This window comes from Ictalurus furcatus, chromosome 23 (assembly GCF_023375685.1).
Source record: "Ictalurus furcatus strain D&B chromosome 23, Billie_1.0, whole genome shotgun sequence".
Taxonomy (NCBI): domain Eukaryota; kingdom Metazoa; phylum Chordata; class Actinopteri; order Siluriformes; family Ictaluridae; genus Ictalurus; species Ictalurus furcatus.
Genome location: NC_071277.1, coordinates 8747501 through 8771716, shown reverse-complemented (window position 1 = coordinate 8771716; position 24216 = coordinate 8747501). Strand labels below are relative to the sequence as shown.

General features: G+C 39.7%; 1 protein-coding gene across 1 annotated transcript in view; it reads right to left on the bottom strand.

Moving 5' to 3' along the window:
* The window catches only part of ctnnd2a (catenin (cadherin-associated protein), delta 2a), a 233462-nt gene that overhangs the window by 106258 nt on the left and 102988 nt on the right, over nt 1–24216 (bottom strand). The window contains exon 7 of the mRNA XM_053611859.1: nt 11482–11673. Within this exon, the coding sequence (XP_053467834.1) occupies nt 11482–11673 (192 nt within the window). The remainder of the gene's footprint in view (nt 1–11481; nt 11674–24216) is intronic.

Genomic DNA, 24216 nt, shown 5'->3' with positions numbered 1-24216 from the left:
ATACAACGTCTTTACAATTTCCCTTCGCTGGAACTAAGAGGTCCGAACCTGTTCCATCTGTTGCACAAAGCGAGCTCCATGACGACGTGGTGTGTGAAGGTTGGAAGAAGGTAGAAGAACTCGAGTGTCCTGCACACAGCCTGACCTCAACCCCACTGACTCACCACGTTTGGGATGAACTGGAAATGAACTGGAGTCTCCTCACCAGCACAACATCAGCACCTGATCTCAACCTCACTAACGCTCTTGTAGCCGAATGAACACAAATCCCCACGGCCACGCCCTGAAATCTAGCGGAAAGCCTTCTCAGAAGAGCGGAGCGCGTTAGTATAACAGCAAAGAGAGGAATAAATCTGGAATGAATGGCATGTTCAACAAGTATATAAGGGTGTGATGGTCAGGTGTCCACATACTTTTGGCCACACAGTGGAGGTGAGAACAGGAACTAACTTGATTTGCAGATGTTCCACAACATTAAATACAAATATAACGCGCTGTTTAATTAATATGAATGGTTAGCGTCGGCAAATCGCTGTGGCTTAAGAGGATCAAAACACTTAAGACATGCTTTTGAGGAAACTTCAACTGTCATTAATTATTTTCCTTTTATACATGTTTGACCTCCCACCATGCACGATTCTAACAATAACAATCATATGATACACACTCAGAAGCTAAAAATGGAGTATGACAAAGTGTAATATAAGTATTTCAGTAAATTGGCTCATCACAGCAGGGTGTGTGTGTGTGTGTGTGTGTGTGTGTGTGTGTGTGAGAGATACAGCTCAGCTTAAGAAGTGCTCACTCATGAGTAATTGCTTGTCAGCAGGAATATAGAGCAGCCCTATTTTTAGGTTCTACCACAGTCTTTCATTTCCTCGTTTTATCTCTGCTTATCGTTATCACGGATAAATCAGCATTTAACATCTGCAGACACGGAGAGATGGAGAGACGGAGCGACAGGCCTGGAACAGACTAAAATCTCATCTATAAAGGAAATTCGTGATCCAAGAACTTGCATCATGGGTCATCCCTGTGCATCTTCAGGTCATTTAAAAAGGTTTTGTTTTGTTTTTTGCTACTTCTTAAAAATCATCAAAGGCTTGGGGTCTATTTCTGCGTTATGGTAATGTCTGGGCCGTCCAGACAGCCACCGAGAATAAAGCTCATAAATCCGTGGGCCTAGACGATCGATAGGAGGAAAGAGGAAAGGTCCTCGAGTCTGAGCCTTCACCACAACACACACAGCTAAAAATGAGATATGAACTCACACAAAGAGAAAGAAAGACAAAGGAAACACAAGACTTAGAACTGGTGAAATATATATATATATATATATATATATATATATATATATATATATATATATATATATATATATACACATACACACACGTGGGATGAAGAAATAAATTACAGCATATAATGGAAGATATGGCTAAAAAATTGCAATCTAACTGTCCAGATCGAATAATGTAGGTTTTAGATAGGCTAAAGTATTAACGCAAACATATACTGTATTTTATTGTACTTAAATGGTATTCATATATAAACGTGTTTATGTATTTCATGCAGCTGGGCGCTGTTAATATGCGTGACGTGTGCACAGTAGATAGAAATAAAGTAAACAACTCGTAAAGAAGGCAGATCGCTTCATTAATAAACACTCAGTGAGAATATTTACAATGCAATATGAGACAGGAATGATTCAGGCTGACAGTGTCATCAGAGCAACACACACAATCAACAAGACTTTCATTTACAGATTATTCATAAACGATTTCTGTAAAGAGTAAAACCCATAATAATCAACGATGGGGGTAGGTGTGACGATGCGGAGTTACTGTTGGTGAACATCCATTCATAGTTATATTAATGTTGTAATATTTGATATGAACACCAGGTGTACAGAGAAAAAGGCCACGCCTACAGGAAGCAGCACATCTAATTCAAGTGTGCATAAAATAGCACCGGTTCTTTCTGACCTAATAAACTCCTGCATCTGCTGTGATGACCTGGTATTTCCTCATAGCGTGCTAGTGACCTTTCGTTGACCTTGATGCGCCATTAGACCATCATAATTGAAATATTTGCCACAGCACATCCCAACACATATAACATACAGTATAACACTCCATAGAATCAGCTTAAATCCTCATCTTAGATACAGTACCTGCTGCACCGACACCTCACCAACTCAGCGGTCCAAAAAAAATTATTTAGCCTTATCGTGTAAAACGATATCTAAAAGTGTGCCACAATACAACATAAATAAACAATGACAGGCAATAAATAAGATGCGCTAAAACAAAGGGGTCGAATGAAAACCTTTCTAATTCAACCCAAAGCTTAAATCAAGAGACATAACACTCTTATCTGGTCCAATGACAAGGAAATTGCTCTTTGTGCGGTCAAGATGCAGCGGCGTACGTGTTTGTAATCTCCTAATAATAATCCTGACAAGTCAACAGACTCTTATTAATCTCTTACAGAGTCGTTTAACCATGCTAGCTTGTCTAGAATATTCAGCGCAGTGTATCCAGCTCAAAGCAGACAAAGTGATTTGTTTTGTCCCTGTAATTCCTTAATTAACACCCTTTCTGAGCCGTTACACATTTGCATTGCTCGCTGTGAACATCTCGTGGGTTTCTGTTGTCGTCGACTTGAAGGTCGTTTGGAGATAACCCGCCATTTTCAATTACAGTAAAGTCTCTTAATTGTGCTTTCGTGTTTTTTTTTTTTCCGCCCACTAATTGGTCCACTGGGCTACGGATATACAAATCCAGATATTTCACGAGGAAGAAGACGTGACTGAACTACACCGTTTTGTACGATTAAACTGTCGGCATAACGCCAGACTGCTCTTCTGTTCTCCTTGATGACTCTGTTAGTCCCAGAGATATGACTCGTCGGATGTTGAAAACTCTTTTACGCGCGGTAAATCTGAAAATCTCTGCACACAGACATCACTCATGCATATGCATGGTTCAGATGGTAAACATGACTCAGAATCCCCAATCTGTCTCCCGCTTTCTGCGTCTTTTCCCATCTTTTGTCGTTCCAAGTCCCTCGATCATGGCTGAATATTGTATTTGCACTGATAACGAGCCGCTCGTTCAAATGGCTTGACCTTTCCGATACGAATCTTTCAGATGTTCCAGGACGATGCCGTGACGTTCAGACGATGCGTGCCGTCGATAAGACATCGAACGCAAGCGTAAACAAACAGAATCCCGGCTCTGCTGCTTTTTCTTAATATTTCTCCGGCAAGATTTCACACTAAAAGCATTTTGACTTAAAAAAAAAAAAAAAAAAACCCGGCTCCTTCGTTATCAGGGGATTGACAGATAAGATAATCTCACTTAAGTCAGATTATTTCTCAAAAAGAGGTACCGTTTTAGAGCAAAGTATGCTTTTTCTGTAGTTATGTTATGATTGGATTGGATAGGTCATCTGGCTCACATTACAATCCAGTATTATACCACAGTGTTGTTGGATTCTGGATTCTGATTGGTCAGAAGGTTTGTACAGGAGAAAAGTTATATAACAGGAACTAACCTTATACTGAATCAATCTCTATTCTCATCTTGCCTATGCCAATTAACACACAAACCCAACAATGCTCTTGGCATTCACTCAAAGACAGTTTGTCAAGAGTGCCACTAGCTGTCTCACCATGTTAATTCAATTATGAAGACTTCAGACCAAATAAGAAACCCTCATGGCGGTGTAAATAACATTAACTGGATCATAAGCATCTCTGGAGAATGGAACGGTCATGATCTTGATCTCCTGCTTCAAGTCTCGGCTCCTGTAGCCACGGTGAGAGAACGAGCGTTTATAGCTGCTCTAAATGTAAGTGAGAACAGGAAGTGACTTGTTTCATGGACGTTAAAAAAAAAGGATAAAAAAAAAGCATGACATGTTCTTTAATAAATAAAAATGGTTAAAGTTGGATACTGCTTGAGGAATAAAACACTTCAGGATGGTAACAGTAACTTGGCTTCCCATTGATATACATGGATTCCAATAAGATTCCCAATTTGAGTTTATTATTCATTGTAAATATCACAATTTTATACTCTTATTGTTTTAAAAAGCAGCTCATTTTATAGGCTCAGAACAAAAACATGGGCGTACACCGTAAAACCGGATAAGTTCATTTAACTCCAAAAATTACATTTAACTCCAAAAAACTAATTACCTCAAAATTTTTTAAGTTGATAAATCAATTTCTTTGAGCCAAATACACAAATATAACAAAAATTTAACTCAGTTAACCCTATTTAAGTGTATTCGGCTTAAAGAAATTGATTTATCAACTTCAAAATTTTGAGGTAATTTGTTTCCTCAAATTTTTGGAGTTAAATGAACTTATCCGGTTTTACAGTGTAGAATCATGTCATTTTATTTAAAAATAAATAAATAAATAAAGCAGTGATGCTTAAATTAGGATGTTTTCTCTATACAGGAAGTCAATGTTACAAACATTACGCATGTCTGGTTTTTAGTGTACGCTTGCACATGAGTTGATTTACAGGAAAGACGTGCTTTCAGCAAAAGATTCCCAAATCCCTCGTAATGCCGGAGAAGTAATAGCTCCGGATCACTGACTTTATTCCGGCATGTTCTTTATGGTGTGGATTTTTAGCGCTCCACTTTTACGAGGTGTTTTTTTTTCATTCTCCCTGACCCGCTCTGATCCTCATTTGTTTGGTTATTTCCAGTAGCACCTTTTCTTTAACATGACTGAAAACAAAACTGGTACAGAAGAATAACGGCGCATTACGTGTACGAATAGATGTTAAGATATCCTCAGAGTCGTCGCCTCAAAACGTCGTTGCTTCGCACTAAACGCAAACTCTGTCCTTCTTCACCCGACACTGACCCTGTCTGTAACGCATTAAAAAAATACACCATGTCTTGATGGACAACTGGCATGTTTTCCGTTGTCGTTTACGTGCTTTCCAGTCCTGAACTGACTCGAACGAGACATTTGGAGGTGAAACCTGCTGAATAATGCATTTCAACTCTACTCTGTCAGAATGTTATGCTAACGTTATACGCTATATGTTAATCAGCCAGCCGTTGCTTCGGTAAACTCTCTAGGCTTAGACTCGATTTTGCTGCAAGAATTCTGGTAAAAAAGTTCAATTCAGCAAGATCACCTTACATGCAAACATGTCCACACACCTGTGATGAATGCTAAGCATTAGCAACAGACCCTTGTGAAATGTTCTTTTTTTTTTCAATCAGGAGGTGGATTAAGCTCTCGGTGGAGGAGTCAGTGCTTTGCTTTTAGCTGGAGCCAGACTCGCTAATCATATAAGAGTTGAATATCACAACCAGGAGCCTCTCATCGGGCCCTTTCCTGCTGATCTTCACAAATTACTCATTTGCATGGTATGAGTAATTAGCACATTTTGAAAGATCAGCATAAAGAAGAGACGGGATGTCTTCATAACAAATGTGCTTGTGTTAAAAACTACACAGTGAGGCATTTCCCTGAGTAAAAACTCAGATTTTTAGGAAATAGACCAGAAGGCGTTTTCGTTTTCTTTTTCCTGTTTATTTATTTATTTTTTTACATAGATTCCTCAAACATTTAAAGAATTAAAGAGATCCTGGTAACCCTACGTTCACACCAGCAAGCTTTCTCAAGTCTATATAAATGTATGGTAAAGCAACAAATCCAAACGATTGGCTTGAATGATTCTTTGGACCAATATTAAGGTGCAAGGTTTCTTCAGTTTCCCACTTCCCGCTTTAGTTCCTACCTCTAATTACTGTTTAACACAGGAAAATGGGGAAAAAATAAAGAGAAAAAGTCCCCAGATCTTAAAAAATTTCAACAGGAAATTTAGCCCAAAGTTTTCCAATGCACATGGAAAAGTATATTTTCCATTGCAGGAACTTTTGGAATGTTTCCACCACTGTAACCAGGACTAATTTTAGATGAATGTCCCCCCCTTGTGTAGTGCAGTTATAGCTATGGAGGACCTCTAAGCAGGCAACATGAAGCAAGGAACATTTTGAGGAACATTGGGCACATTTGCGCTGCAGGAACCAGGACTAATTTTAGTTCTTGGGCCATAATTCCTGGAACCGCTTTACTTCCTGCTTCAGAGTAGGCACAGGAGTTCTTGTGGTGGAAAGGTTGCTTTCCATATGCCTGCGACTGCACTTTCAAATGAAGGGAAAACATCACACCAATATCAGTCCCGGTTCTTTCATTAGTAATGTACCTAAACAAGATAATCAGCTCAAACATTCCAAATGTATCTGGAATGGTGTATTTGATTCTCAGGAACCATTTGGTACCATGGACTCTAGCACAGCACAGGAACTAAAATTCTGTAATAGTCTGTAAACGTGCCTGAAAGGATTCTGAAAAGATGCCTGCAGTAGAAATGTACATTTCCGGATGCATGTGGGAAAGTTTTGAGCTGATTTTCTTGTTGAATCTCCGCGGTTTCATAACCCGACATTTTCTCTTCTAGCTTCAAGGACCATTTTAGACTCTTAAACCAAACTCGAGGTATTTTTCCTCCATCCTCTCTTCTGAAGCAGCTCTTCAATTCCTATTCGACTCTGTAGCTTTGACTGTGTTATTTAACATTTAGAACAGATTCAGGGAACACAAGAAAGAAAGAGAGAGAGAGAGAGAGAGAGAGAGAGAGAGAGAGAGAGAGAGAGAGCAAGAAAGAGAAATGGAATTGGCTTAATAGGTTTATGCAAAACAGCCTCCCTTTGAAATGAGTCGTGTGTCATATTAGTCGTCTTTGATGAAAAAGAAAAAAAGGCAAACACTCAAGTTTGTACCCTCTCTTTCTCTCTCTCTCTCTCTCTCTCTCTCTCTCTCTCTGGAAAGTGTGAGTGTTTGAATAAGAGACTGGAGGGAACGTCTTCAAGACATCTCCTCCTCCAGGGTCAGGTTAATCCCTCTTTTATATACAAAACGAGACTTTTCCAGAATGTTCTGTGCAGTATGGTTGTCGTCGTGCCTCTCAACACCCAGCAAAGCTTAACTGACGCGACTGAGATTTCAGCGAAACGATTTCAGAGTCCTACCACGATGATGCAGGGGAAGGAGGAGGAATCTTTCTCAAAACTATAGTTTGCATTTATGAATGTTTCCAGAGAAGGTCTTTAAAAAAACATTCATCGTTTGTGGAAACTGAGTCGGAAACACATGTGGGAAAGCTCCATGAACTCAAAGTTAAAATCTCAGCGCTTGCCAGATTTTTCCTCTGTAGAATCCTCCCAGACTGTTCATTTTTTTTCTTCTCTTTTCAGTTTTCACCACCACAAGCACTCGGTTCTAAGCCCGGAAAACTAAAATCAGGGATAGAAAATTCAGACTGCAGAAGCAAACAGCACTGTCAAATGTAATATGATATAACACATACTTAAAATGTTTTTTAAACGAAACATTTAAATAAAAAAAAAGGCCGAAACGATGATATATGATTAATAAAATGGAGAGCACTGAAATAAATCTAATAGTAGTCCAGTATACTGCTAATATTATAATGCTGCATCACCGCTTCTATTTGCACTTAGCGCGTTAATCACGGCAAAATTCGGGTTAATTGAACAAAATGGAGGAATTTAATTACGTGCACAACTTCATGAAACGCCAAATCGACGTCATGAAATTGTATCGTGTGTGCTTTGTTCGTAATGAACAACTTTGAGTTGTTTAAAGTTCGAAGTCGATGCGCTGTGCACTAAAGAAAACCTGGCTGCGAGTTTGAAGGATAAGCTGACCAAGCACTCAGCTGCTACAGCTCACTTTAAGTTCATTAATTGGTCTCTGGACTTTAAAAGGACAATGCTCTTAATTAATGCATTAACAGAATCACGTTTATGGATTTAATATCAGAATCATACGACGTTCCACAGGTTTTTGTTTGTTTTTTTGTGCCTATTTACAGCCAAAAACTTCATCCTGACATACTGTGTTTACTTCAAACCGCCAGATGCTGGACAGTTAGAGCCGATATTACAATATTGCACGTAACTGAGACTGTTTCTCTCAAACTCCACGCACATTCATAACTCCTGCTTAACTTCTGAATAGAGTTTAAGTCTACAGTTACGTAGAGTCCTTACTACGCACATATTGGAAAATAGCCCTGTGATTCTCACTTGCTATAAACCCCTTTATACACGGTATGTGTAATTGCATGTTTTGCTTTTAAATATCGGTCTACATTCTTCGTGAAAGGTCACATGACCAAATATGCAAACTGTCTAAACGCATCTGTAACGCTGGAATCATCTGACTGTATCTTTGCATTCGAATTTGAATATGTAAAATGAATTTGTGAGTCTGTTGCCATCCTGCTTTGTCTAAAGACCCAATCATGGACGGCACACACCAGGAGCTGGGGTTTGATTTTCCCCGATCAGGGCCACCGGATTGTTAGTCCGTCTCAGTGTTGAAACTTTATCGTTTAAACATGAAAATGATGTCGCGGAACTACAAGCAAAACATGTTAATCCTGAGATAATGAAGTTGTTGGGTTCTCATGTATGTTCGAGATGCGGTTTAAATGCAACCGAGTTTGAACCTGAAATCCACTCGTTAGGGTTCTGTTGAGGTTTTCACGTTCTGAGTAAGCTTTTAATCTCTATTAAATAACTCGATCGTCAACAGACCAATCATATCAGTTTAACTCGCCACTTCATCATGGATGTAGTGCTGCAGCTACATGAGCGTGTTTTAATTAAGAAAAAACGCACCGAGGTTCTACAACCGGCTCAAAAACAAGCCCAGGGTTTAAAACTCCACTCTTCTCGCCATCATTGTAAAATATTGTATCATAATATTTACAAATAATGTCAAGCAAAAAACATTCCGTTTACCTATGCCATTCACTCACCAGGGTCTTGATGACAGGTGGCCTCGTATAATTAGCTACGCGTTCAGAAATAAAGCTACGAGAATATGTAAATCCCTTCACTGACTTTTGTTTTGTCGTGTGTTGGACGTTTTCATGAGCGAGTTTGTGACGATTATGGGATTTGGTATGGAATTTATGCATAATGGTTTTTTTTTTTTTTTAAATCCAGAAACCAATGGGGATGCAAACTTTTGCACTCAGATGTATATACATATATAGAAAAATTATTATTGTATTGTTTAAGTGTTAAAAAAAATGCATCCAATATAGTTTATAAGTGCTCGACTGGGGAAAAAATGAAATAATTCTAACAACAAACTTTATTTCTATACCTTTTATACGTTAATTTTTTTTTTTCACTGATTTAGTGCTTTACAAAAAAAAATTTAACAAAAACATTAAATAAAATGAGAACCAACATAAAGGGCAGATCTCAAATAAATAATTAAATTAATTGTTTGAAAAATAGCCATAATGCGAGTAAAAAAGGAATTAATAATTAAAGATAAGTGATTATTATTTCCAAATGAAATCTTACTCAGCATCAAAGCTAAGCTTCAACACACTCGAACATCTCATTTACCTCGGAAAGACACAAGACTCAAATCTCATGCCTTAAACTTCAAATTCATTTAAGATCTATGGGATGAAATATAATACAGCAGAATTCCCGAAGACGTACAGCTTCAATCGGAATAAAAATGATCCGCCGTAATGGAAATAATAGAGCCTTAATGAGCACCAGAGAGTTCGGAGAGGAAAAAAAATCCACTTGACAAATAATCTTATGACAAATAATCTCAGTGTCACTAGCACTCTAATCTATTCCACAAATGCTTTGCAGGAACCTTATGCATTATACATTTCCCATTCATAATACACACGCTCATATACTGTAGAAATGTAATGTTTTATATTGGTTCATTTCCAAACGCTCGAGTTTGTGCAACTAAACAATGAGTCATGCCCGAGCGACCTGCGGCGGACCTTCTCCGCCTGCCGGGACACCTTTATAAACATGTTTCCTCACTGAAATGTTAGGTAATGAAATAATTACAGTACAGGGAGGAGGAACAAACGGGTAGTCTGTCTCTGACACGAACACAACGCCGTGGAAATCATTCTGCCGGTGTTCGCAGGCCATTACGCAAAGGCAACAATATTGAAAGAGAATTGAGATTCTTACCACGCGTCATGAGCTGTGCTTCACAAAGGTCACAGGAATACACTCGGGTGCATCAGGAGAGAAAAATTACAACAGGAGCCGTCTATTAAAACGGGCTATGTGCATTATTATTTGAACAATTGAGCTGACATTTTGTCTCAGGGAGTGATCAGAGATTACAGCGCATCGCTGGTGCTGTTCCCGGCTTTCCACACCGAGAGCTTCTTACAACAAAGTTCTTTTATATCACAGTATTGTCACATTCTCTCCCTCTCTCTCTCCATATATATATATATATATATATATATATATATATATATATATATATAAACGCGTTATCGTTTCTGTAGTAACAGCTGAAGCTAGTAACGTAACTGTTACACAGCAGACACTCTATATGAACGGATTAAAAAAAAAAAAAGCGTGTGTAATCACTGATACGCATTGATGCGGTGAAGTATTCTGTGAGAAGACGTGTATTTGACGTTTATGGAAGGTTTTTTTTTTTTTACATCTTTTTCTGTAATGCTGCATTTTTTTTTTTAAAGAGACAGATCAAAAGAAAGACTTGTTTTAGAACATTAAATGTAACTATAAATGGATAAAAGTGGTGCATGTCTTTCATCAATAAACAGAAAATTGGAATTTGCTGTATAAGAGGAATAAAACACAGCATGGTGTACTGTTACAGTTTAAAAAAAAATTAAACAGTAACTCACATTGATTGTTTTATATCTATAACAGGACCCCCCCCAGGGGGGTTTTATAACAGGTTTTATAACAGGGGTAATTTAGGTTACCCCCAGGGTTCATTTAGGTTTGATCTTTTATCAAACTGCTGTTTTGTCTGGATTTACCAAAGAACTCTGGGGCCTTTTTAAAAAATTTTTTTTTTTTTTTTACATTTTTTTTTTTTTACTTTCACAATAATTAATGTACGCAGCATATATGGAGCTTAAATGTAACAGGTATAAAACAGATACTTACATTTGCTTAGTTAAGTTCAGAGGTTCAATCTCCCACGAGCACGCTCAAAAACCCCTTACTAAATAATACATTTAATCCTTTGCATCATGAAGAAAAGTCATTTAAATTCTCTTTCTCTTAATTCCTTTAAGCGTGACCAAATAATAAAAAAAAAAAACAATTAGCATCTAATTGGATTACCATGACCTGAGATCAGACTCAAAGCATTGTTGTGAAACATTTCAACAAGGTCAGAACATCTCGGAGGCAACGCTCTCGGAGCCGCATCCCCTCAGGAACGCATATATTTAAAGCCTAGCTCTAAAGAGGTCACTACTTGGCTGTGAGCAACGTCATGGTGGATTAGCAAGGATCTGATGCTCTTGAAGGTTTCTCAGGCAGGAATCGAATCACATTTACACAACCTAGAGAGGAACTTACCAGTGTTGGTACGGTAGGTCCCAGTGTGTCCTGGAGCAGGGGGTTCTGCTTGACTCTGACTCAGGCTCCTCATTGGGCCTTTCTGGTAAACCCGGTCCTCATAGATGGGCTCAATGTGGTGCTCTGGAGACTGCAGGGGTCTCAGATCGGAACCCGTGTGACTGTGCTGACTGCTGTATGAGCTCCGAGATCCTGTCGGGAGAAAACAATGTGTCAAAACACACTTCTTGGACTTCCTGGCGTGTGAGTTGGAGTAGAGTTGACTAATGTGGTTTAGTTTGGAGATTAAATTTTGATTTTTAGGGATGATGTTTACTGTATCATTAGGAAAACTGCTGGAAATCCTCTTCTTGGTTAATTTTTTATTTATTCCAGAATTGAATACACAATGATTTGGTAAAAAAAAACAAAAACAAAAAAACAAAACAAACAAAATGCATACAATATGATCCCACATGCTAAACTCTGTAGTATTGCACTGGAGCTACAAAGCTCATCCTGGCTAACAGACAACACTATCAGAACATTCAGAATGAATTCAGTAGGTTCTTACTAAAAAGTGTAGTAAGAACTTTCTTAAAACATCTTATGCAATGATGTTCGTTCAACATGTTAGCAGAACGTTGCTCGGTTACACAAAAACTCTGTATCTAGTATCTAAAGGTCCACATACTCTAAGTCCAGACCCAGGATTGATTATGGAATGGTTTTTGGAGGGCATCATCACCATCACAGCTTTGTTTTCAAGGGCTTTATCCTGGTCAGGGACGTCTGTCCGTCCATACCTAGGGGCGATTTAGAGTCGCCAGTCAACCTATCAGCATGTTTTTTGGACGCTGTGAGGAAATAGATGAAACCGGAGAACCCAGAGAACATGCCAAACTCCATACAGACAGTAACCCGAGCTCAGGATCGAATCAGGAACCCTGGAGCTTCAACCACCTCAAAATGCAAAGCAGTCTGGTGATGTAAATAAATGTAATGAAACCATATCAACCAAGTTTACTACTAACAGTTCAAAATAAATAAATAAAAATTTCCCACAAATGTCCATGTGCAAAATTATTCAACCCCCAAAGTTAGTATTTTGTTGAGCGTTTTTTTTTAAAAAATATATATATTATTATTATACTTTATAACCTTCAATAAATGTTTCCAGTTGGTCCTCACAAGTTTCTGACATCTCTCTACTGGAGTCTTTGCCCATCCTTTATGTACAAAAGCTTCCATCTTATTAATGTTCCTTGGTTTCCATGCCCCCACAGCGTTCTTTAAATCCCACCACAGATTTTCACTGGGATTTAAATCTGGGGACTGACATGGCCACTAAAGGTCAATCCAGGACCGATTCCAGAATAAAGCCTTAGTTGACTTGAACATATTCGATGTCCAATGCTCACAAAGCTTCAATTTACCCACTAAAGGAATCTCATTCTTCTTCTATAAGGCCAGGTATTTCACAGACACACGGTCAAGACTGCCATTTCCTCTGGCAGCAAAACACCTGCACAACAGGACTGACCCATCTCCGGGATGGTGATCTTTTTCCTATAAGCCTTGCCTTTCTAACACCAGACATAGTGCTGATCCATGGGTTCAGAGAGTTCCCATTAAGTTTCATCACTCCGTAAAACTCATTGCCTGTGCAAACTCATTTTTGCATATTCAAGTTCATTTCTAATGTGATTTTTAATCAAGAGTGGAGTGGAGTGTTCCTGGCTTTATCAGGTCATTCTGCAAGTCTTTGTCTGTAAGATGTTTTTTTTTTTCCTCAGCTGTTCTGTTCAAATGTCAGATTCCTCATAGAGAAATGTTGCTCTTTCTTCCATGCCCCGGTAGCTTTGCTGCTGTACAATGCGTTTAAAATGTATGATATGATACTGCCAGCTGTGTCTCTTAGAACTTTAAGTGTCTGGGATATCTTCTTGCCTTTTTGGTACAATAAAATAATTAATTCTCTTAGCTTCTGTGATGGCTCGTTTATTCTTTACCACGTTTGCTGCTTTACCACAATCACACAGGTGATTGTAAAATATTCTAAAAACTTCAATTGGTAAATCCTTACCGTCTCAGAGTATATACTATATAATATAATATTGAGTGCAACTGTATGTCTTTCAGTCATAGCTGCTTGCTTGTCTACAAATATACAGCATGTAATATATAACCCTAACCACATTTTCTGATGGCCTGCATGGTTTCACTTGACTTCTTCACACCGTAGACTCACAGATCACAACCAATCATTAAAAAACTTGAAACAGGATGTATTGGGTCAAGTTCAAGCTATCGTATTGTTCAGTGCCTGCTATCGTTCACTTGAAGAGAAGCCAGATCACCATTTTCAGGTGAATCACAGCTTTTTTGTGGACCTTACATACTTGACCAAATGTATCAAAGTCAAGTGTAAATATATCCCAAGGACAAGTCTAAACTGCCTCAGAAATACAAATAACACTGGATCTTGTACAAAAATGGCTGAAAAATGTGATGACAATTGTTTACATTGACATTTATGGCATTTGGCAGACACTCTTATCCAGAGCGACTTACATTTATCTCATTTACACAACTGAGCAATTGAGGGTTGAGGGCCTTGATCAAGGGCCCAAGAGTGGTAGCTTGGCAGTGCTGGGGCTTGAAATCCTGACCTTCTGATCAGTAACCCAGAGCCTTTAACCACTGAGCCACCACTGCCCCAATTATCTCATTTCTCTCTTAATAAAGTAAACAGAGAAGGGTTCTCTGGAGACAAAAGGGTAGATAAGAGGAGTAGGTGTTGGAAGCATCGACACTGGGGAAAGGAAGATGGAACGGCATTGCTATGTCATCTCACAGGGATTGGACTCACCCTCAAGCGCAAATTCACACCCCAACAGCACACAGTACACACTATTCTGTGTGGACTAAAAATGCAGTCTATCACAAGGAGATTCAAGTGTCACATGGACAGCCAGCTCCTCACAAACACTATAAAGTCGGGCCCACAATACAGTACACCCTTGAGGCACTTGTTTACATTGCAACACACAAACTTACGGACCCTGCTCCAGCTCTGCAGATGGCTAGATCAGTGTCGGGTACTATGCCTCTTCCCGCCATAATGTAATTGTGCAAATGTTCAGACAATAAGAAGCTGCAGTTAGAGTGGGCTCTCCCTGTAATCACCTTATCAGTGTCAGCCAGGCGACTGCCTCCACTCGCTAACCCAATTCCTACAAGGCTGGGGAGAGATCCTTGCCGGGTTTCCAGAAGGCTCTGTAAAAACATTCACCATCTGGGAGCACCGTCTTAAATGTTCTACTCTGTGAAGCAGCTGCTTTTAAACTCGGAAGAGCCTGAGAAACAGCATGGCAGTGAGGAAGGAAAGAAATTGATGTTTGGATGCCCTCCTGAGATGTTAACACGACCGAGAAACAATAGGACAATAGGGAAGAAGATCATTGTTTTTAAAGGCTTACTTGGTACTGAGTCCCAAGAACAGGGATTCTCTGATCGTTTTGTAGCCAGGAACCCAGAGAGCCAGAGAGTTTCCACTGATACAAGCCATTTTGATTAAATTTGTCATTAGGTTTCAGTTTACTTTACGTTTTTACATATAGGCATAATAATTTTTGAGAATGGCAGGTTGTGCTTTCCACTACTTCTGGGAGTCCCCAGATTCCATTTGGAGAACCATGACTCTAGAAATGGTTTTATAGGCAATATTTGTAGCTAAGCTCTTTGCCCAGGTAGATTTGGGTAAAGTCAGAAAGACAGACAGTCACCCAAATAAAGAAAGACACCCAGAGAGAAAATATCAACTCCTGAGCTGTGATTAAGTGAGCTCTTCTCAAAGGGCAACTCTCACTAGGCAACTTTTCCACAGCCAATTTGGAAGCTAAGCATTTCATCCAGGAAGATTTCGTTAAAGTCAGAAAGACATAGAGTCATACAAATAAATACAGACAACACAGAGCGAGAGAAAGATAAAGTCCTGAGCTGTGATTAAGCAAGCTCTTCTCTGAGGGCAACTCTCACTAGGAAACTCTTCCACAGCCAATTTGGAAGCTAAGCACTTTGTCCAGGTAGATTTAGACCGAAAGCTCTCGTCTCCAGTGCAGTTCCCTGTGTACATTAGCACAATGTTCCCTGAAGATAGCTTCCTTCAGAGGCTGTCGGAGGAACAACGTCAACACAGCCCTCTCCACATTATTCACAACATGATGAAACGACATACGCGGAAAAAGAAATTCACAGGAGTTTGAGAGCTGCGGGACTGCAGACTGCTACATATTCATTAGAATGAATTCAAAAACAACTCTCTACTACCTAGGTGTCTGAAAACTGGAAAAACTGCAGCATGCAGCCAAATCAAGGCAGTGAGTAAAAAAGACAAACTGAACAGCCAGAATTGTCCTCGAGTCAGTGGCCCCTTAGCAGCCACCATTAGCAAACATTCCTGTTCGGTAAGGACTTTGGTCAGGGTCAGGATGGATCCAGAATCTTGATCCGGAACACTGTCTGAGGTGGGAATATACCCTGGATGCCAGTCTATTGCAGGACAGCATGACTACTGTGAGGTGGTAATTCTTCTCGTTGCACCACCAGCCACCATGACCAAAGGTTGCGAGGTCAAATCTGAGGACTGCCACCATTGAGGCCTTCAGCAAGGCACTTAAGTCTTGCTTATACTTTCAGTATGTTTGTCACATTTCCCGTCAGCTATTTCTCATTTCCCCTTAATAGATTCCCACTTTCCCTCAGTTGGTTCCCATTTCTGGTCTGGTGCTTAGCATTTCTTGTTGGTTGTTTCCTTTTCCCATCAGTCAGGTCCCATTTCCTGTTGGTTGGTTCCCATTTCCAGTCTGATATTTCCCAGTTCCCCTCAGTTGTTTCCCATCTCCTGTGGGTTGGTTCCCATTTGCCCATGCTTGTTTCTTCACCTCTTGTCTTCACCCCTTTTCCCATAAGTTGGCTCCAAATATTCATCAGTTGCTTGGAGGCATTTTTCTCTTTCAAATCATCACAAAGAAGCTGTTTCTCATGCAGGCTGTGTTTAGGGATTGTTTTTTTGTGTAAACTATCATTTTAAAGTATCTTTAGCCAGCACTCAGTAAGATGTCTCACTACTACTAGTATCATCATTTCCTCAAACGAGGTGACGCCGAAAACTGCAACCTCCCACTCGCCATCAAAGTGTGCCTCCCCACTGGTTTGATGGACAGCTTGCAAGTCTGCTGAGAACTACCTAGCGTTCTGAAAAACCAAGAACATTCGAGGCTTTCAGAAGTTCCTTTCAGGATCGTATCCTGACTCACTGGCTTTGGATAACAGACGTGCCAACTTTGCAGAGAGTAAATGGCTCGGTAAACAGCTGAAAAGCTTGGGGCGACAGTAATGCGTTGTTCTGCTGTATTATTAAACCTACATAGTGTATATCTAACAACAGGACAGTAACAAGACATAAAATCCACTAATGGGAGCGTAAATTCCTTTCAGGGAATAAATTACCTTCATTTCACGAGAACATGCAGGCCTATTTCACTCTATAAATTTGCTCAGTCTTCATCTGAAGTGTAAATTGTTCACGAGCGAGATTTAGTGTTGAAGGTGTTCCCTCACGGCAGATTGTGCCTCTCTTTTTTTTCCACTACATGTTTGTGCTGATGTCCACTCTATTTAACATGTTATTCCCACTGGACGGGACTACACTGTAATTCATCAGCAGAAAAAAAATAATAACGCAATGTTTTTCTGAGGCTTCTGGGAAACTTGGAACTTTGCCGAATACCGACAAGTGCAACTGCTGCTCGTAGCACAGAGCAGCATGGACTCTTTTTCTAGTTTTTTTTCTTTTTCTTGTCCATTATTCCTAATACAGATACCCAGTAACCCAGCGAGCCACTTAGACCTCCAACCTCTTCAATTATCATCTACAAAAGGTGACCTGGATGACTGAAAATCTTCTCAGACAACAATTCAATCTCTCCGGAGCTTAAAAGCTCCTACCTTTTGCCTAGCCATCATCAAAAGCAGGTCGTCCGAACGGAGAAAGGAGTTAAAGACATATTGCATACTCTGAAAGGGTTTCTCTACCACTTAATTCCCCGCATTTTACATAAAATTGCCTTTCAGCACCGCTTAGGCTCAACTCTGAGACATGGGAGGGCGTGGCTGGAGATACCGGCGAAGGAGAGTACAAGGATATAACAGGAGTGTGGCGCGGTTTAAAGCTTAGATGCTGGAATAAAAAAAGGAGTAGATCTAAGAGAAAGTGAATAGGATTTGATCATAGTAATGATATTTTAAGAAAATAATAAAAAACTCAGTGTTGTACGGTTATAGGAAGGTAATCAATTGACACTGGATACTCCTTCCTTAACTGTTCAATAAACGTCTCGACATGGACGACGTTACCATATTGACACATTTTTGTTAAGTTAATCAACACTTTCTGACCAATCCGAATCCAGAATTATATAATGATCCGATTCTAACCATCGATAAGATACAACCTTTTTTCTCTTTTTTGTTTTTAGGTCATTGAAATAAACAGAAAGAAGATTCATCTGAATTGCTTGGGTGATCTAAAAGGTTTCATCACATCGACACCCAGAGAATCAGAGGCACACTTCCTCTGCACTTTTTGATTTTTGCCCCCCAGGTGTCGCTCTGTGGGTTTTATCGGAGGACCTGCTGTGTGGCAGGTTTTATAAATCTGAAATCAATGGCACTGACATCAATAGCTCAGGCTCTGAATCAGCTGCAGATTTCGATTCAGCGTATCATGCCTCAGTGTATCGCTACTCCATTTCCTGGTTTTGTAGGAAATTACCTGATCATCATGTTCAACAACAGATCACTTTTTTTTCTTTTCTTTTCGTTTTAGCATCTATGGGATGCTAGATGCCATTGAAACTTGAAATTAAGGGCAGAATATTCACGATCATAGGCCAAACACATAGATATGTCGAACTGCACGGTCCTGTAGGTTCACTCTGTACAACATCAAGAAAATCAGACCCTATCTCAACGAACAGGCTACACAGATACTAGTCCAGGCTCTTATCATCTCAAAGCTGGACTACTGCAATGCACTACTCTCCTCTCGGGCCTCCTAGATAGCTCCATCAAACCCCGTCAGATGATTCAGAATGCAGCAGCACGCCTCGTCTTCAACCAGCCCAAGAGAACCCACATCACACCCCTCTTCATCTCCCTCCACTGGCTTCCTGTATCAAATTCAAGGCCTTGATGCTCACGTACAAGACCTTGTCTGGAACAGCACCCCTCTACCTCAACTCTCTCCTGAAGGCTTCCGTTCACTCACGCAATCTGCTATCGGTTAGTAGTGCCTACTCAGCGTGGCTCAAGATCCCATTCCAGAACCTTCACACTAACCGTCCCTCGGTGATGGAATGAACTTCCAACCTCAATCCGGACCGCAGAATCTGTCACTATCTTCAAAAAACCCCTAAAGCCCCACCTCTTCTGTGAGCACGTAACTAACCCCTAAAACGCCAACCCCACATTATCCCTCGACTCTGCACACTTTGCTTTTCTAGAACTCAATTAAAGATCTTGTACAGTAGCACTACTTGTATTGTTCTCCGCTTGATATATCGCTTTGCTTGTGTTTCCTCATTTGTAAGTCGCTTTGGATAAAAGCATCCGCTAAACGAATAAATGTAAATGTAAGATTGTGTTTTGGCTGTAGGAGATATACTGTGAGGCCAAAGAGCGTAAAAGCTGCTAAAAAAAAAAAAAGGCACAGGGTTATAATGATGAGGTAAAATACGCTCCGATCAGCTCATCACATTCCATTTAAAAATGTTTAAAAGCTGGGTGTGTGCCGCTGGCTCCATGCTGTGACATTTCCATAATAACATATGATTGAATTTAGAAATAACTGGATGCTTGGCATCTATAATGTGTGTAGTCATTTAGCCATACTTGACTTACATTATCTGATTTGTCACTTAACACAGTCCTGCTAATAAAGGGCCACAGTCAGATTTGAGTTGAGTGTGTGCAGTGAGGATTTAATAGCAAAACTGCACACATGTACTACGTCTTATCAGGTTCTTCTGAACATGAACCTGAGCACATTTTTCTTGCATGATATCATCTCGAGTGAGGAGCAGCATGAAGTCCAGTGCCAGTGTCTGACAGTTTGATGTCACCACAATATGTCGTTTTGGCTGTAAATACACAAGGCTGATGATAAATACATAAATAAGACGCTATTAATGGATTATAATTGCACACTATATCTTGAGGAGGGAAATGCTTATGGATGAATTAATTAAATTAAATTAAATGAAAGTGAGCTGTGAGTGTACGACGTGAGCACTCGGTCAGCTTGTCCTTCAAACTCTGGTCCTGTTTTCTTTACAGGAGAGCACGTCAAATTAACAAAACAAAACAAAACAAAAACCCTGGCATTATATTATTATTATTTTGGCAAACCTAACAGCAGATTTCCCTCTGAGACTACTGGAACTGTAAAGCTAATTCAATTGTTTTTGCTGTAGACTGAAGACATTTGGGTTTGAGATCAAAAGATCTGTTATTTCCTGGGATTTATATGAAGATGTTTTAAAACGAAATAGAATTGTACCAGACCACCCAATTTGTAGGTTAGCAAAAATACAGGAACATGTGACTGACAGGTGTTTCTTGCTTCCCAGGTGTGTCCTGTTAGATGGATTGTTTAAACAGGTAATAGTTCTGAATAATTACTCTTGGATTTAGCCTTCAGTTTCACCTGTGAGCTGTCTGTGGGAGAAATACAAGTCATTTTGAAGCTGAGAAAAGAGGGAAAATCAATCCCATTTGCACAAAGCATTGGGTATAGTGCTGGCTCAAATTTAGCCTATTACCCAAAAACACTTAAAATTCAACATAGAAGCAAATACTCACATCTCCGAACCCAGTTGGAGATAGAAAAAAAGACACCAGCCGTGAATGAGAAGAAGCAAGGGTCCAGATTTATTGGTTCCGTTCCACCACACGAGATCCACACTGATGAGAATTCTCAGAAGTGCTCTGACACCTGGAGCTCAAGCTCCAGTATTTATACTGTATTTACACAGTAGATAACCAATATATTTCAGAAAGACTATGATATCAATACCAATAGGGTTAAAAAAGAGCTCATCTACATTACCATTATGTTTTGAAAGAGGCTTATCAAATTTACCATTATGTTTTGAAAAAGGACTTTCCAATTTACCATTAGGTTCGAAAGTGGAGAGAGACAAAACAATTTAGAGAGACCTTGGTCTCACTTTTATCTCGCGGGGGCAGCTTGACTCGGCTACCCTTATAAATGGCTCCTCATGGTTTTCTCTTAAAATTAAGGCCTTCCTTGCGAGACAAGAATCTTCACCATCTGAATTATGAGTAAGTTACATTTTCCTGTATTTCTGGTTTATAATTTATTTTCTTATTTGCTCTATATCTCTATTTTATATATAGTTATACTGCTTGCAAAATGGTTTACTGTACTTCCTACTTCATAATATCATTATATTACCCTTCTACTATCCTACATATCCTACTATTCTTTATTTTTATAAAGAGTATATATTTTATTACTATAAGATATTACCCTTATAATATCTTAATACTCCTTTTTATTATTCATATAAAGTTATAATGTTATGTGTGTGTGTGAGAGAGAGAGAGAGAGAGAGAGAGAGTGTGTGTGTGTTATGTCTACATGCCTGCCCTTGACTGTATGAGAGTGTGTGTGTGTGTGTTTGCACTCCTCAGCTCTTATACTTCTTTTTGACTTTTTGACTAATAAACCATAGTGTGTTACTCTTAAAAGATCTTAAAATGTGAATCCAATTCGTCAATATCCGCCTAATACCGCTTCTGTGTGTCTAGGTGCCCGTCGTCATTTCTTCTTCTCTCCCTTACTGGATCCGGATCTGGACACTCACTATCAGCTCGCGCATCTCACTGCTGATAACATGGTGCTACTTAACGTTCTTCGCAGCACCCCCTGTGGAAATGGAAATGCGGGGTCCCCCCCCCCTCAGATACAGAATCCACCCCATGAATGTGTGTATTGACGCCTCTACACAGACAGACCCTCCCTCCAGCTTTCAGTCTGAGGATGACGCCACCTTCTCCGATCTGGGCTCTGACCATTCTTCCCTCTTCTCACCTGTCAGTCCGCCCTACTCTCAGTGGTCTCCTTGTTTCACCTTTGCTGACTATCCCGTGTCCCCAGGACGCACCCCATTTTCTTCCCCCTACCGCTCTCCTCAAGATTACGCACCCACCAGTCCTGTGAATTATCAATAACATTACATATTACTCATACTAGGTCTCCCTCATGTTTATTTCATGTCATTTTTATCCACAACAATAGCTAATACAACAATTTGGAACATCCTGAAAAAAAAAGAAAGAAACCACCGGCGTACTGAGGAACAGACACCGAATGGGTTGGCCAAAGAAATCAATAGCAGCTGATGACAGAAACATTGAAGAAAAACCCAAAAAAACAACAGTCAGTATCATCACCAACAACCTTCACAGGGCAGGGGTGAAGGTCTCACAATCCACGGTTCGAAGAAGACTTCAAGTGCAGAATATAGAGGCCCTACTACAAGATCCAGACCACTCATCAGCAGTAAGAATCAGAAAGTCAGATTGGAATTCACAAAGAAATACAGAGATGATCCACAAAAGTTCTGGAACCAAGAAGTGATGGAGAAAGAAAGGTTCTGATCATGATCCAAAACATTCAAGCTGATCTGTGAAACATGGTGGAGGTAGTGTCATGGCTTGGGCTTGCATGCCTGCTTCTGGAACATTCTCACTAATCTTTATTGAAGATGAACTCATGATGGGAGCAGCAGAATGATTTCAGAAGTCTGCAGGAACATTTTGTCTGCAGATTTACAGAGAAATGCATCCGAATGAATCAGGAGGAACTTCATCAAGCAGCAAGACAACGATCCAAAACACACTTCCACCTCAACACAGGACTTCATCAGGGGGAAAAGTGGAAGGTTTTAGACTGGACAAGTCAATCACCAGACCTTCACCCAACTGATCAGCATTTCACCTCCTCAAGAGGAGACTGAAGGAAGAAACCCCCCAAAACAAACAACACCTGAAAGGCTGTAGGAAAAAAGCGCTAAAAAACAACACAAAAGACAAAACCGACAATTTAGTGATGTCAGTGAGGCGTCGCAAGCTTGAAGCAGTTATTGCAAGCAAGCGATATGCAACCAAATATTAAGTGTTATTGACTTTCATTCACTTCAAGACTTCTCTGTTCCTATACTTTTGCTCGCCTAAAAATGGGTGGGTCTGATACAAAAGGTTGTATGTATGTTATATGTTGTTGAACACGTCTACAATAACTAAACACCAGGAAATAAAAGCTGATATCCTAAACTCTTGTCTCATCTCCATCTATTGATCTCAAATCCAAACGTCTTTGGTGTAGAGCACAAATAATTGAACTGGCCTCGCTGTTCCAGTAGTTTCAGAGGGGAGCGTATATCCTGCACACACCTTACAATTTCAGAAACTCTTCATGAACTTGAACACACAACTAACTGTCAGAGTATGATATATATATATATATATATATATATATATATATATATATATATATATATATATATAATGTGCTGGATCATGTGCTATATAATAATCTGCTGAAGAATGAGTGTGGAAGCCATTTTCTTCAACTGAATCTAATGATTGATGTGATCATTAAAATTAGAACTATACATGTTCAACTATTCCACATTTACTATTCCTTGTTCCTCAATCCCCCTCCCAACTCCCCAGACTTATAGGCAAATACTTGTGTCTAGACGCTACTGGGGTGAATGTGGCACCGAGAAAATCGTGCGTAACCTGATTCAGAAAATGGCCCAGTGATGATTCTGAACTGAATTCCCAAGAGTGACGCTTGGCATTTTTCTGTCTCTGAGTAAAATAACCTAATTACTGACACCAAACACGGCTCGGTTAGAGAGAAGCCTAGTAAATAATGAGTATTTTAATGACTATGTTAACGCAGAAAAAGTGACACCAACTGAAGCCAGGAACAAATATATGCATCCGAGCTAACTCAAAGCTCCACCGCTCTTCCACTGATGTCCTTCTAAACATCATCAAAGCAAAATCAACCTTCAAAAATAATAACATTAAAAATAATTAGTTAAATAAAAAAGGACTGAACCCTTTCAAAAGGACGACATCTTATCTCTACCCATAAAGATTGCAATCAGGGCCGGACCTGGACCTGGAGCTCTGAATTGTCTCCCTCTGCTCACTTTTGTCCTGGTCTGACTTCATGCCATAAAAACAGAACGCGTTCGATGTTATAAAAGCTCTTTTTGTACGCCAGGATCTCATGGGTTTTTACCTAATTTCACTGAAGATCCATTGATGATTTCACTTTGATGTTGTATATTTAGAGTGTTTTGAACGTCGGAGACGATCGAACCCGAGCTCTGAGAGAAAAGAACATTCGTAGAAGTGCATGAAGAATTCATTGGGTTTTTTGGGGTTTTTTTTTCAGCTGTAGGTGGAGAACTTTCCCTCGGGCTTGAACGAGCACACCTGCAGGTGAACTGATCTTCTAAAACCTTGATCCCCTTCTGAGAACAATTATAATTCCTTACGTATAATATTTACACCACAGCACTGTTGAATTCTGGATTGTGATTGGACAGGAGGTGTTGATTAGCATATTTTCTCTGACCGTAGCGC